The 14,167-nt window shown below is 34.6% G+C and overlaps 1 protein-coding gene across 1 annotated transcript; it reads right to left on the bottom strand.

The window, feature by feature from the left end:
• Positions 1-1,009: 1,009 nt before the first annotated feature.
• LOC110910998 (tubulin gamma-1 chain) lies at positions 1,010-4,694 on the bottom strand. The gene is made up of 12 exons (XM_022155566.2): positions 4,452-4,694; positions 3,421-3,621; positions 3,185-3,296; positions 2,622-3,022; positions 2,489-2,542; positions 2,305-2,409; positions 2,115-2,189; positions 1,976-2,020; positions 1,745-1,873; positions 1,540-1,644; positions 1,392-1,469; positions 1,010-1,296 (listed from the first exon to the last, which is right to left on the bottom strand). Exons 1-11 carry the CDS (start codon positions 4,578-4,580, stop codon positions 1,401-1,403), a joined length of 1,425 nt encoding a protein of 474 aa, XP_022011258.1. The 5' UTR covers positions 4,581-4,694; the 3' UTR covers positions 1,010-1,296; positions 1,392-1,400.
• Between the last annotated feature and the right edge of the window lie 9,473 nt (positions 4,695-14,167).

Below are 14,167 nucleotides of genomic sequence, written 5' to 3'. Positions count from 1 at the left end.
CACTTAGGAACATGAATGGAAGGCTACACCACCCCCTTGATTGATCCACCATGGTTTGCATGGATTAAACAATGACAACCATGGTCCTCATTTCCATTTTTTCAACAAATCATTTCCTTTTTGTTTAGACAAAGATAATAAATAAGGGGCTAATGGTTTGGGTCATGACCATACCCTTAGGGTAGTGGTTTTGAATGGTGGATTAAAGATTAGTTACATGGCATTAACATGGAGGGTCATGGTGGTCATAAGAGTCATGACCACACCCTATAGCCTTATAGCGCATGGCTTTATAACCTAGTGGCATCTTGAGGGTGGGATAAGGCTTTGGGACCAATAGGTCCTAGGTTCGATTCCCACAAGAGGGTTTTTTTCCATATTTATTGGGTTTTCTCCTGAATTGGTGTATAGGCATTATGTCTAGTGCAGATGGATATGATCGGGTGGTTCCGCTGGTGGCACGATGATACGTCAGTGATCCAAATTTGCCGTCAAAAGAAAAAAGGGAAACAAGAAATACATGTTACATTAATAAAATTTGAGTAGTCTAAGAATCTACAGTGACTTATACAATCTATGCTTATATTTATATCATATGAAATTGCATAGTTATATCATATATGTATGAAACTTTCATTAATTTCAAATTACTACTTTCGCTTGTCCATGTCTCCATGTTATAGGTGCAATTAATGCTTATGCAATTCTTAAACTCAATATTTATACAACTGATGTAATGAATCCACCACATGTGGCCAAGGTATGGTTTCCCAGGCCCAGTTAAGACAATATAATCTAGTTGAAGTGGGACAACAGGGCTCTAAAATTTAGAGAGTGCGGTAGCCTAATACAAGAAAGTCGTCGTTAAAAAAAAATACAATTGATGTAACAAAGTAACATTAACCATTCAAAAAACATATATTTATACAATTGACGCTTATGTATTTTTCTAGTTATCATCAATGTACTTACGGTTTATGTTTTGCATCATTAGGGGACTAAAAAACAATACGCGAGTAAAAGGAGATTCACGACTATAAGAAGATGCATGGACATGACTATGTATGTCAAATCCAACCTACCGTGTACAGGGTATTCGAGTTTGTAGTCTGTACAACCTTTCAATGCTTCTTAAACTAATTCACGACGTCATCAAAATCACACTTCAACAACACGTTTACTAACCGACAAATACAATCATAATTTCTAACACAATACACACCAAATTTACAATCTTAATTCCGTCCGATGCACACCATCACCATGTAGTAAGCAAAAAACCAAACTCTTTAGGCCCTGTACCAAAGTGTGGAGCAAGATAAAATATTTCATTTGTTAAGAATAAACACACTTGATTAAGAATAGACCAAATAGGTGAGACTACAACATACTTGGCCACTTCACATTGCTAACTTGGGATCAACTGTCCCTGTGGCATTTCCTTCTCCTGTTAGGATATGATCAGGATCCTGAATGACATGATTTCATTAGCAAACATATTTATAAAAAAAAAAATTAAAATTTATTTTTGTGACATACCTCCATTCCCCATTTTATATAATCTGGGGATTCACAAGCCTTATATTCATCAACCAAACTCTCAATAATGTCCCTCGCCTCATCAAATTCCGATAGATCGTTGTCCTAAACAAGTTTTACAAAAATCAAACGTTGATAAATACATACAGTAACTACACTAGTATCATCATCTGATCAAAATAAGTTATAGTGAGCAACAACTTACACTAAACATTGGGAAATCCCTGTATTTGTCGAGAAACGCCTGTCGCTTTCTTAAGAGAGAGTACTGACTCAAGCATTTTGAGAATAAATGTCGAATTCCGGTATAACTTGCCAACATGAGCCCACTGACCTAAAGAGTATAACAGCACACAAATTTCATTATTTCATTCATTATTATTAATCACTGTTGTTAATAGATACGGTAATGTTCCAGATTTTAAAGAAGTCTCACCCTGTGGGCAGTTTGAACATACGGTGACTTTCTCGAGAGAGCAACCTGTTTCATAAATAAAGGGAAAAAATAAATTTCAAAAATCAAAAATTTAGTAAGTTACAACTTACATTACCCTGGGTGTCATTACGAGACATACCTGAATGCTAGCAGGGCCCCACTCAATGAAATTAACAAGCTTTCTTTCACGTATACGCTGCAAACTATCATGTACCTAATAAAACCACCAAAAAGCATTTGTAGGTTCGAACACAAAGTAAGTGTTTCAAATTATAAAACCGTAGATAAGTAGATTCATAAAGGATGTTGACTTTGACAGTTTGACTCACCTGGGTAGGATCAACTTCTCCCTGAATAATGTTTAGGATTGATATATATTTAGCCTGACTGGCTTCTTTTGTTCTAGCATGTGATGAAACCATGATATTCTTTGTCTGCAAAACGTACATTTGTCAAAACATATGAGAATTCATGCTTCATTAAAATAATAAAAAAAATTACTAGTGTTCCTGCCTGGAGAAGTCTTCTCATCACATCCAGTACAGTTGTTTTACGAATCATATTAGCCTGTAAATGTGACATAATCAGAAATCTTTTCATTCAAGATAATGTGACACATAATGCCACGTAGATATTGAGATCTGACCTGGCGCTCTACTGTCAGTGGTGTATACCCTGTCATAAGAAAGTGACACCGCGGGGTCGGGATCAAAGAAGCAAGAAGGCCGACCAAATCATTGTTCATATATCCAGGATACCGCAGGGTGGTTGTACTGGCGGACATTACAGTCGAAACTAAAGAATTGGTCTGAGAAACAGAAGGATTTTGTATATGCAAGCGTTCTACAGCAATTCTATTTAGTGCAGTGTTATCAAGAACAACAACACAGTCAGCATTAAGTGTAAGTCGTTTGAGAGTCAAAAGGGAGTTGTATGGCTGGACCACCACATCACTTATCTCGTTCTGATTAGGAAACACACTGTATGTTTGAACAAGTTTCTTGCTGTAACGATCGTTTAAAGTCTCCAAAAGGTACGAGCCCATGCCTACATAAGTTTGTGTATCACAACATAGTTGATAATGCAAAATTTTTACATACGTACAAAAGCTTGAAGGTGAAACTTAATGTTTACTACCAATCATAGCAAGACGAGAAACAAAAACGTATATTAATAACGGAGATGTATGATTAGCTAATTAGTAAAAACCTGAGCCAGTTCCTCCAGCAATCGAATGACATAAAACGAATCCTTCAAGACTATCGCTTCCATCCGCTTCTCTGTCGATCATGTCCATCAAATCCTCCTCAAAACTCTTACCCTGCAAAAAGAGTATTAATATGTTACAAAAGTCACAAAAATATTTGGGAATATAGTAGAGTTGTGTTGTACATGATGTGATCTACTGCAAAGAAAATTCAACTTAAACTTGTTCTGATAACAACCTGATGATATCCACTGGCCCAATTGTTTCCTGCACCCCCTCCTTCTTTTGAAGTAAATATATTCTCGTGATTATAAAGATTTCTGTATTCACCAGTTTGGATCCCATTAATCACCCTGGGCTCCAAATCCATTAGCAATGCTCTTGGTATGTAGTGTTGATCATCAGCTTGATAGAAAAACACATCTTTTCTGTCACCTCCCTGCAGCGATTTTGGTACACATAATATTAAATCAAATCATGCAATAAATTTGGAAGGGTCACTTGACCAATATTGACAGCTTGTAATAGAATCAGAACACACAATTATGACTGAAATTCCTAATATCCTTATTACACCTACAATAAATCCCACCAAAATGGCAAACACACTACACATACTAGCAAGGCAGAAATGACTGCTACTCTAGTAACTATAAAGATATAAACTAACACAAACAACATTTAAACAACTAAAACCTCTGAGAGAATTTACAATTGCTCCTAAACAGAATCCTAGCATAACACAATATCCACAGTCACACAAGCTCTAAGATGCATGTTCAATCAAAAATCAGGTTTCCAAACAGCAACAAAACAACAAATGTATAACCTAAAGCTCAATAACAAGCGTAAACAGCAAGAAGTACGACTTAAAATCCTATAATCCTTGTTAAACCTACAGTAAATCACACCAAAATATCAAATCCACTATCCCTAGAACACCGATGAGTCTAGCACATTACGCATACGAGCAACGAGTGCCACTCTAACTCTAGTAACTATACAGATATAAACTAACACAAATAACATTTGAACAACAGAACCCTAGCATAACACAATATCTACACAAGCTCTAAAAAGTACCTAAAATTTAAAATCAGGTCTTCAAACAGCAACAAAACAACAAATGCATAACCTAAACCTCAATAACAGGCGCAAAACGGTAAGAGTATTCGAATATTCATCGAGATCGGGCTTAAATTGGAAATTAACTCGATATATTATGAATTAAGCTTCAACTATAAACACATAACTTGATGAAGAAGTAACCTGAGTAGCGAAATCTTCGAGTATACCGTCTTTAGAGATACCGTGCTCCAAACAAAGTTGTTTCCAGAACTCCATTCCGATCTGGTTGCCGCATTGTCCTACTTGAAGCGTTATGATTTCACGAGGCATCTTTTGATTCTACTTCTTCTTCTTTGATTGATATTGATTCTAGGGTTTCGAAGTTGTGTGTATAGTGTGTGTGTGGCGGGGACGACGGTGCTTTTATTTTTTAAATTAGAAAAGAGAAAAAGAGTGGAAAAGGGTCAATGAAACCGCTAAACTAATTAGGTTATGGATTTGATTTTTACAACAGGGTTTTTTCTAAATTTATTGAGTTTTCTCCTAAATTGGTGTATAGACATTATTGCCTAGTGGAGACGAATATAATCGGGTGGTTTCGCTAGTGGCACGATGATACTCTAGTGGTCCGTCAGAGATCCAATTTGTCGTTTAAAAAAATGTGGGAACCGCTCATATTTATTGTAATGTTGATGGATCCGACAGTGTTTATGTGGTCGATGTCTTGGGTGGTGTCGTTGCTCTTTCTTCCATGTCATGGGTGCCTTATACGCGTGGTATGATTTCATTGAACCTAAATATGGTCGGGCGACCGTAAAACATGAGCGTCGCTATCCATATTCGAGGGACATTTTGTGGCAACGAAAGGTTAAAGAGATGTAGTGCTCACCTAGGAAGATACCACCCATCGCTACATCAGCAACCCGAGAACGCCTAGCCGGAACCTTGGGGAACTTGTTCAGGTACCACTCATATATATATCTACAACACACACACACACACACACACACACACACACACACACACACAAATCCCACTCTTTGATTCAGTCTTCAACACCTGGAATCACCACCTGAATACCCCTACCTAATACACCGTAGATGTTATCGATCAGATAGGTGGTACGCGATCACCTTACACGATGGTGCTCCGACCCCCCTAACACAATGTATAAAGATCCCAGTAAAAACATAAGTTTTATTTTTATAATATCATACTCATATTAAATATAAAAATTATTTGTTATTATAGTGAAAATTTTAAATATCGTATAATAAATTATGGAGGTTTTTGAATGAAAGGGGAATTGGATATGATAGGTTGGCATATGAGAAGTTGAGCAGCTTCCTTTTACCTCGACTCATTTGTCATCTTCCCTTGGTCCTCACTTAAACACATGTCATTCTTTAGTGGTTTTCTACCCTTGTCATATTTTCTTCACTTTGTAGTTTGTATCATATTCATAATCTATAAATTATACAAAATCTTAAAAGAAAAAGTCGGTGGAACCGACTTTGTCTTTCACCCCCTTTACTTTTCTGGATATTGCAGGTTTAGGCCCTTGACCTTTGGTATTTTTAAAGTTTTATAAAGCAGTAAATTTAATCCCTAAATTACTACTTTATTTTACAAATAGTTTGCTTTTGTCACTCTAATTTTGTGGTAGTTTTCTTTTTAGCCCCAACTTTGTTATAGTTTCCTTCTTACCCAAAACTTTATCAAATTTTATCTTTACCCTTTCTTAGCCCTTAGGTTTAGAAAATCCAATTTTTAACCACTTAACTTTTTATAAACTTTGTAAATGACACTTTCACCCCCACAAGAGTTTTTCTCTTAACGACACCGGCTTTGCCTTCCTCCCCCCATACTTTCATGGATGATTCAATTTTAGCCCCATGACTTTGGTATCTTTAAAGTTTCATAAAATGGCAAATTTAGTCTCTACAGTACTACTCCATTTTACAAAGAGTTTGCTTTTGAAACCCCAGCTTTGTGGTAATTTCCTTTTCAGCCCTAGCTTTGATATAGTTTCCTTCTTACCCCAAAACTTTATCAAATTTTATCTTTAGCCTTTCTTAGCCCTTAATTTTATAAAACGCAATTTTTAACCACTTAACTTTTTATTAACTTTGTAAATGTCACTTTAACCCCCTCGAGAGTTTTTGTCTTGACCATATAAATTCGAGTTAGTCAGGTCGTATATAATACGTTATGAGTGTACGATATAAATTGGATTTACGTTACGTTTTGATCCAATCACAATGCAACTATATGATACATTGAGTTCAATCGGATACGTCAAAACGTGCGTTTCCATATGGTTAACACATCACGTAACGCTTGGACTAATCCGTTCGATATTTACGAGGTACCCGCGCGCATATTACTAGTTATTACTATTTATCACAAAAATATTTTAGCAATGACCATATATTCATCTATTATAACGTTATGCTAGTATTATTTTAACTTTAAGATACTACTATTTAATTATTTTGACATTGATATATGTTTTGTTTGATAAGAATTGAAAAATTTACAACCATATAGGATATTTAAAAATTTTAAGCCCGTATAGTATTGAAAGGAGTCGATAATAATATTATATATTTTTATTTGTTATTGAAAGGAGTCGATAATAATATCATATATATTTTTATTTGTTAATTGAGACACCAGTACCTTATAATGGAATTGGTGAAAATATTTGTCTGTCTTTTTTGACTTTCATTATGTCTTTTCTTTTCATTCTTTAATTTCTTGTAATCTATGATTCTTAACCATTGTGGTTTTGATCTTACTATGTTTTGATTCATATCAAAATTATTAAAATCATTTGCTAGACAAAAGCTATCAAGTGAAATGAAGTTGAAAATAGTTATATATATATATATATATATATATATATATATATATATATATATATATATATATAGGGCAAGGATAAATTGAAAACCCACTTGAGTTGAATAAACCCTGAAAACCCAATAATAACCATTGATTAGAGTGGATGAATGGCTAGGATGATTGTTTGCATATCTGATTATTTTTATCTCTTTCTCTCATTATTAAAATATATAATGTGTACCTAAAGGGTAAAATGGGAAGAATTTTACACTTATTTGACACAAACAAACAAAAACTCTGTATGTGTCAGATTTTTGTTTCTTTTTTATGTAATTCTCTTTTTTTTCATTTTTTATATACATCAAATCCATCTGTTATTTCTTTTTTATATACATTTGTATTTGTATTGCATAAAATGTAACATACATTTTTTAATTGTCAATTTATGCCACATTTGTAATAACACGCTTTATTTCTGTAACATAAAAATATTACATAGAAACGTAACATATAATTTTTACATGATCAAATGTTACATAGAAATGTAACATAATTTTTACACGATCAATTTTACGTCGCATACGTAACACTTTTTTTGTAACACAAAAAAAATGTAACATTCTGTTTCTCTAATAGATACTTTATTTTTTACAATAATCAGGAAAAAAAATTGACAGCACACTTTATTTTTACAAATAATCTAGAAAAGTGTAACAATGCACTTTATTTTCTGTAAACGTACATTATTTCTGTAACACAAAAAAATGTAACAAACATTTTTGCTTTGACTGATTGTTGCATTTCTAACACAAAAAAATGTAACAACACACTTTGTTTCTGTAACACTCACTTTATTTTTACAATAATCTGGAAAAAATGTAACAACACACTTTGTTTTTACAACAATCTAAAAAAGTGAAACAATGCACTTTATCTCATCTGAACAAAAAAATAAAAAAAAGTGAAACAATGCACTTCAATCATAAAATCATAGAATCAGTAATAACATTCATCTCATCTAAACAAAAAAATAAAAAAAAAAGATGTAGATCTACGAAACACAAAAAAATGAAGATCTACAAAATACAAAGAATTGCAAATCTGAAAAGTGCAAATATGGAGGACCTTTTAGATCTGGAACATAAAAAATTACAAAAAAATGTTGGAGATCTACAAAACACAAAAAAAAAAAAATAAAGATCTACAAAAACACAAACATACTTATGGATCTGGATGATCTTTTAGATTCTGAACCTCATGTTCAACATCAAACATCTTTGGGATCATCTTCAACATCTGAAACAACATCTTCAACATCGGATTTGTTGACCACCGCCGGATCTGTGAACCGGGATCATCATTGAGGTTCGGTAACTCCGTACCGCCGGCAACATTTCGATGTTGTTGGCTGTTAGAATCAGCCATGTTAAATGCAAAATCTCTTCAATGGTGAGTAAGGATTCTCTCTTTAACACATTCTCTAAGATGTGTGAATAAATGAATGAAAAAGCTTCTGAAATCGAAGGTTTGTGATAGTAAATGAATGAAAAAGCTGATGAAATGGAAGGTTGTGATAGTGAGAAGTGAGAGATGAAGTGAGAGATGAAGAAAGTCTACAAAAGAAAGTACTATATGCATTAATGAAAAAGCATGACAAAGAAATGAAGCTTTGAAACTAGGAAAAAGAAGTCTCCGTGTGCAGACATCACCAAAGCCATCAACACATGTCAACAATTAAACATGTAAAATTACTATCCTGTCCTTGGTTCTTTCAAATAAAAGATTAAACGTGGATCAATCCTAGCCACATATTAGAGTTTTCAGGGTTTAGTCAACTGGATTGAGTTTTCTCATTATAATTAGCCTATATATATATATATATATATATATAGTGTAAGTATCTATAGAAAACTCACTTTAATTTAGAAAACCCGAGAAACTCAAAGCTCCCGATGTTTTTTTTCTTGGAAAAATTTACACATGTTATATACATGTTTTTAAGGGTTTTGGGCAAAAAAAATCAAAAAAAAAGCGCCGAGTAGATATTTTTAAAAAAAATAAACAAGTTTTGGTGTCACACATGTTACAAATATGTCAGATGAATGTAACATGTGTTACACCAAAACTTGTTTATTTTTTTTAAAAATATCTACTTGGCGCTTTTTTGATTTTTTTTTGCCCAAAACCCTTAAAAACATGTATATAACATGTGTAAATTTTTTCAAGAAAAAAAAACATCGGGAGCTTTGAGTTTCGCGGGTTTTCTAAATTAAAGTGGGTTTTCTATACATCATTCCCCTATATATGTGTATATATATATATATAGGGGATGGTTCAAATGAAAACCATTTTTATTGTGAAAACTCGAAAACTAACTAAAAAAAGCCTAAAAAACACACAAAAAATTTTTTTTTTCAATTTTTTTTTATAAAAATCGCTAGTTTTTATATATGAAAAAAGAAAATTTTCAAAAAAAAAAAAAATTTGTAGTACACGTGTAATAATACACATGTGTAGTAATACACATGCGTAGTACACATACACACACATACACATGTGCACTACACAAAAATTTTTGAATTTTTTTTATATAAAAAAACCTGCGAAAATTATTATGCAAAAAAAAAAAAAAATTGGTATGTTTTTTTGGCTTTTTTTAATTAGTTTTCGAGTTTTCACAATAACTAATGGTTTTCATTTGAAACCTTCCCCTAGATATATATGTGTGTGTGTGTAAAAAGTAAATCTATCATCATCTAACATTTTTCCCATTACCTATAATCGATGTATGAGTGTCATGCAAACTTATTATCGTAAAAACTAAGAATGTGCATAAAAAGAACATCTTGCGTTGCAGATCGAGTCGTGTGACTTGATGGTGATGGACTGGTGACCTTCAAGTTGACGGCGTGAACTAATGGTAGGTGAAGGTAAGTAAATTCGTTCTAGAATATAAAATAATGATAATAACATAGCAACCATAGACTAGAACAACTAATATCATCGTAAATATAATATAAAGCATAAACTTTAGTATAGATCCTAAGGTTAACCACACTTCTTCAACTTCATAGGCTCATAGCATATGCATATGCTTTATGAAAAAGATGGAGAGTGGGTGGGTGGGTTTATGAACTAGAAACCTAATAGAAAAGGTTAAACAACATATTGTTAGAAACTATATTTGTAAAGTTTGAAGCTATACGTAAGTTGATTGAGGGGTGGTTTGTATGAGAAAGTTGAATTTAAGATAGAAAAATACAGGAATTTACATAGTTAATTTAAATTAGGAGATAACTTCCTCTTCAATATATATTGATTTTTATTTCGTTCATGTTTAGTCATACCTAGCATGCTATCGACATGATATATGACAATCCAATTTTATTCAAATAATACTATAATAGTAATGTTCTATTCTCTTGTCATATCGGTCACTCAACTTCACAAAAGTCGCGAATCCTAGAGTACCATTGTCCAGTGTTGTAGTAATCGCTAGTCACTAGTCGGGCGATGAGGTAGGAACTAGCGCAGTGGCGGAACTAGCCCAAAAGTTTAGGGGTATCCTACTTTTTTTTAGAATCAGGGGTATTCTTTATATAACAGAAACGAAGTTGAGTGGTATTTTTACACTACCGAAATGGAGTTAAGAGATATTTTTACACTACGTAGACGGGGTTAAGGGATAGCCCGTGCTACCCCTACTAACACTTTAAGTCCGCCACTGGACTAGCGATTAATCGGGATTTATAGGGGATTAATTGGAATTAATAGGGATTAACTATGATTAATCGGCGATTAATCAAGATTCGATTAATCGGTGATTAATCAGCGTCTAGTCGAGATTTTTACAACTGTCTCAACTCCCATTTACCATTGCCATGGTAGCCTGTGTAGAAGATGAGTCACGATTTTATTAAAGTTATATTAACAAAATAATAAAGATACTCTCTTCATATATTTGGGAAATTGTACATGAACCGTGTACAAATATATATATATATATATATATATATATATATATATGTGAATACAATTTTATGTAAATAAAGTAATTCAAACAGTTGTTATAACAACCCTCGAAAAACGCCCTAAAATATCCCGTATGCCTAAAACCGAACCCGTGTAACATTGTTTTTATTAAAAATCAAATAAGATATTGATTTTGGGTTCTCGTATAACAACCCATCTAAAATTATTAGAACATCCCTACACGTCCTAAAATACACCCTGTATACAAAAATAGGCCCGAAATGCATTTAATTTAACAAAAATCAAGAAAAATAAAATTAAGGGGGCGCTCGCGGGGTGCGACCCCCTTGGTTAACCTAGTCGCTGGTCGCGACCCCTTGGCCACCAGACGAGCCCCTGAGCTGCCACATGGCAGGCTCGTGTCGAAGCTAGTCCGCAACTCAGCAAGGCTAGGCCCTACTATACCTAGCTCGCGAGGCGCGACAGCCCCTTGTCTCTCTCTCACGGGCCGCCAGGAACCCCTGGTCAGACCCTATAAATGGAGCAGTCGAGCTTCATTTGTTCGTCGTTCAAAATCTGATTTTCTCTCTCAAATTCTCTAAAACTAAAGTAATACGCGGGTATTATACCCCCTAATTAGCGAAGCTCTGCCTCGTTGTAAGTATTATAACCCCCGATTACGTATTAGATACGCTGCCCGATTGATCTAGTGCTCCGTAACGCATGTCAAGGCTCTGCCTGACTTAGTCGTTGGAGTTCTGTCTTGGTGGGGGTATAATTAATGTAAATTGGGTTATTATACTAATGTGTGTGCATTGTTTAAATTATTAGATTATAACCAGGAAATCACAAGGAAATACCTAAATTAGCAATGTGAGTGATTTCTCTTTTTGTAAACCCTTTTGTGAGTAATTCCTCTTTTCACAAACTGTTTTTACAAAACCTCAAATGTTTAAATTATATTTCACAGTGATTGAGTATTCGTAATTCTATAATTATCGTCGGTATGTTGGGGTTTTGTATACAAAATTTGTTACTACACTGTGAGTAGTAACATTACCACCAGTCAGGATTAACAGTACCGTGGGTGGTAATTAAAGTAGATGTAAACAAATGTAATTGCTGGATTGCCCTCAATGCTGTAAAATGATAAAACTTTTCTTGATTAAACTGGGATTCACTTGCCAGTATTTCTTGCTGATAAAATGTTTTTAAACGCGTTTCTGGTAACGAAATGTAAAAGCCAATTAGAAGCCAGCTAGAGAGCACTGAAAGCTTGGAAATGTGGCTATAAAAGTTACCTAAATAAAGAAGATGTTTTATTTCAATAAATTAGGGTTTATCCCTATAAACATATTTGTAATAGAAACTTAGGAATTTCCCATGTATTTATTATTATAAAAATGTGGTGTTCTACTCTGATAAACTATTTCCTAACTACGATCTTGATGTAAATTCCGCTGCCAAATTAATAAACACTGATACCACCGGCTCTGAGTAGCTTGCTATCGCCCGCCTCCCGGGGCAGGGGTCAGGGGTTGCGACATCTCGCGGGCCGCAACAAGGGAAAGGGGAGTCGGTCTCGGGGCGCGACGCACCCTTGACTTGCTGGACACCCTAGTGGACACGTGTCCACGAAGTGTTGGGTCCTAGGGGTTTACTTGGCAACCCTAGCTGTAGATAGGGAGCCTCTCGCGGGGCACGACAAGAACAAGGGGAGGCTGTTGCAGGGCGTGACGGACTCCGTTTTCAGCTATAAATTGAGCATAGATGCAGCAGTTCCATCTCGCTCACATCTTTCTTTTCTCTCTATATTATAGCTCGATATTATACCTTTAAAACACGAAGCTCTGCCCCGTTGTAAGTATTTTAACCCCCAATCACTAATTCGTTACCCTACCTGATTGATCTAGGACCCACCAACGCATGTCGAGGCTCTGCCTGACTAAGTTCGTTGGGGTTCTGTCTCATGTTGTATGGCTAACGTGATTTGGGTTATTTTACCAACACGCGTGCATTGTATGTTTTTATTAGAAACTCAAGAAAAATAATCAGGAAATATCACCAAGAAGCCCGTAGAAAAACATAAGTTTGCAATGTGAGTTCCTTTCTCTTTTCTCACTGTTTGTGAGTCATTCTCTTTTTCGACCAAACTGTGTTACAAAATCTTAAATGTTTTCAGTTATACTTACAGTGATTGAGTCTTTGTATTCTACAATTACTGCCAGTATGTGGGGTTTTGTATGTACTACTAATCAAGCGTTACTATTGGACAAAGAGATAACCAATAGTAATATGACCACGGTCATTGTAACTGCCAACGTGACAAATACTAAATGAGTAATTTGGTAGATATAAACATTGTAATCGCTTTCAATATTGTGAAGTTATAAAATCTTATTTTTATAAACTGGAATGCACTCTCCAGTATTTCTTGCTGATAAAATATTTTTAAAAACGCGTTTCAGGTAACATGATGTGAAAGCTATCAGAAGCCAACTATTGAGCACTGAAGGCTTAAAGAAGGTGGCTATAAAGTTACCTAAATAAAAAGTATATGTTTTTAGCAACTATGGTTTATCCCTATAACGATATTACAAAGGAAACATGGGTTTTATCACATTTGTTTAATATAAAAATTTGGTGTTTTGAAACTCTAAAATTTATTTCCTAACTATGATCCTGATGTCTCATTTCCGCTGCCAAATTAATAAACATCGATACCACCAGCTCGTGTTTGCGGCTCCCGCTCCCGGGGTGGGGTCGGGGGTTGCGACAGAAGGTGGTATCAGAGCCACTGGTTTATGCCATTTAGTGTCACACCCCGGCCGCGTATAACGTGCAACCGCGGCGGAAACGTCGGGGAGTGTTGGGGACATAATTAATTGTTTCATAACCATGGAAATTAAAGTTGCATTTTATTTATTAAACACGAGTGTTGCATCGTTTCAAAACAGGAAATACAAAGTTCATAACATAATTAAACTAGTCTATCTTCATTTTTAGGCTCTAGGGCACAGGTCCGCCCTAGTGTCATGATCATCATCCTATGGAACAGCTCCTGAAAACACATGTGAAAGTAGGTACGTCAGCATAAA

Source organism: Helianthus annuus, chromosome 6 (assembly GCF_002127325.2).
Source record: "Helianthus annuus cultivar XRQ/B chromosome 6, HanXRQr2.0-SUNRISE, whole genome shotgun sequence".
NCBI classification, from domain to species: Eukaryota; Viridiplantae; Streptophyta; class Magnoliopsida; order Asterales; family Asteraceae; genus Helianthus; species Helianthus annuus.
This window is presented reverse-complemented; position numbering and strand designations above follow the sequence as displayed.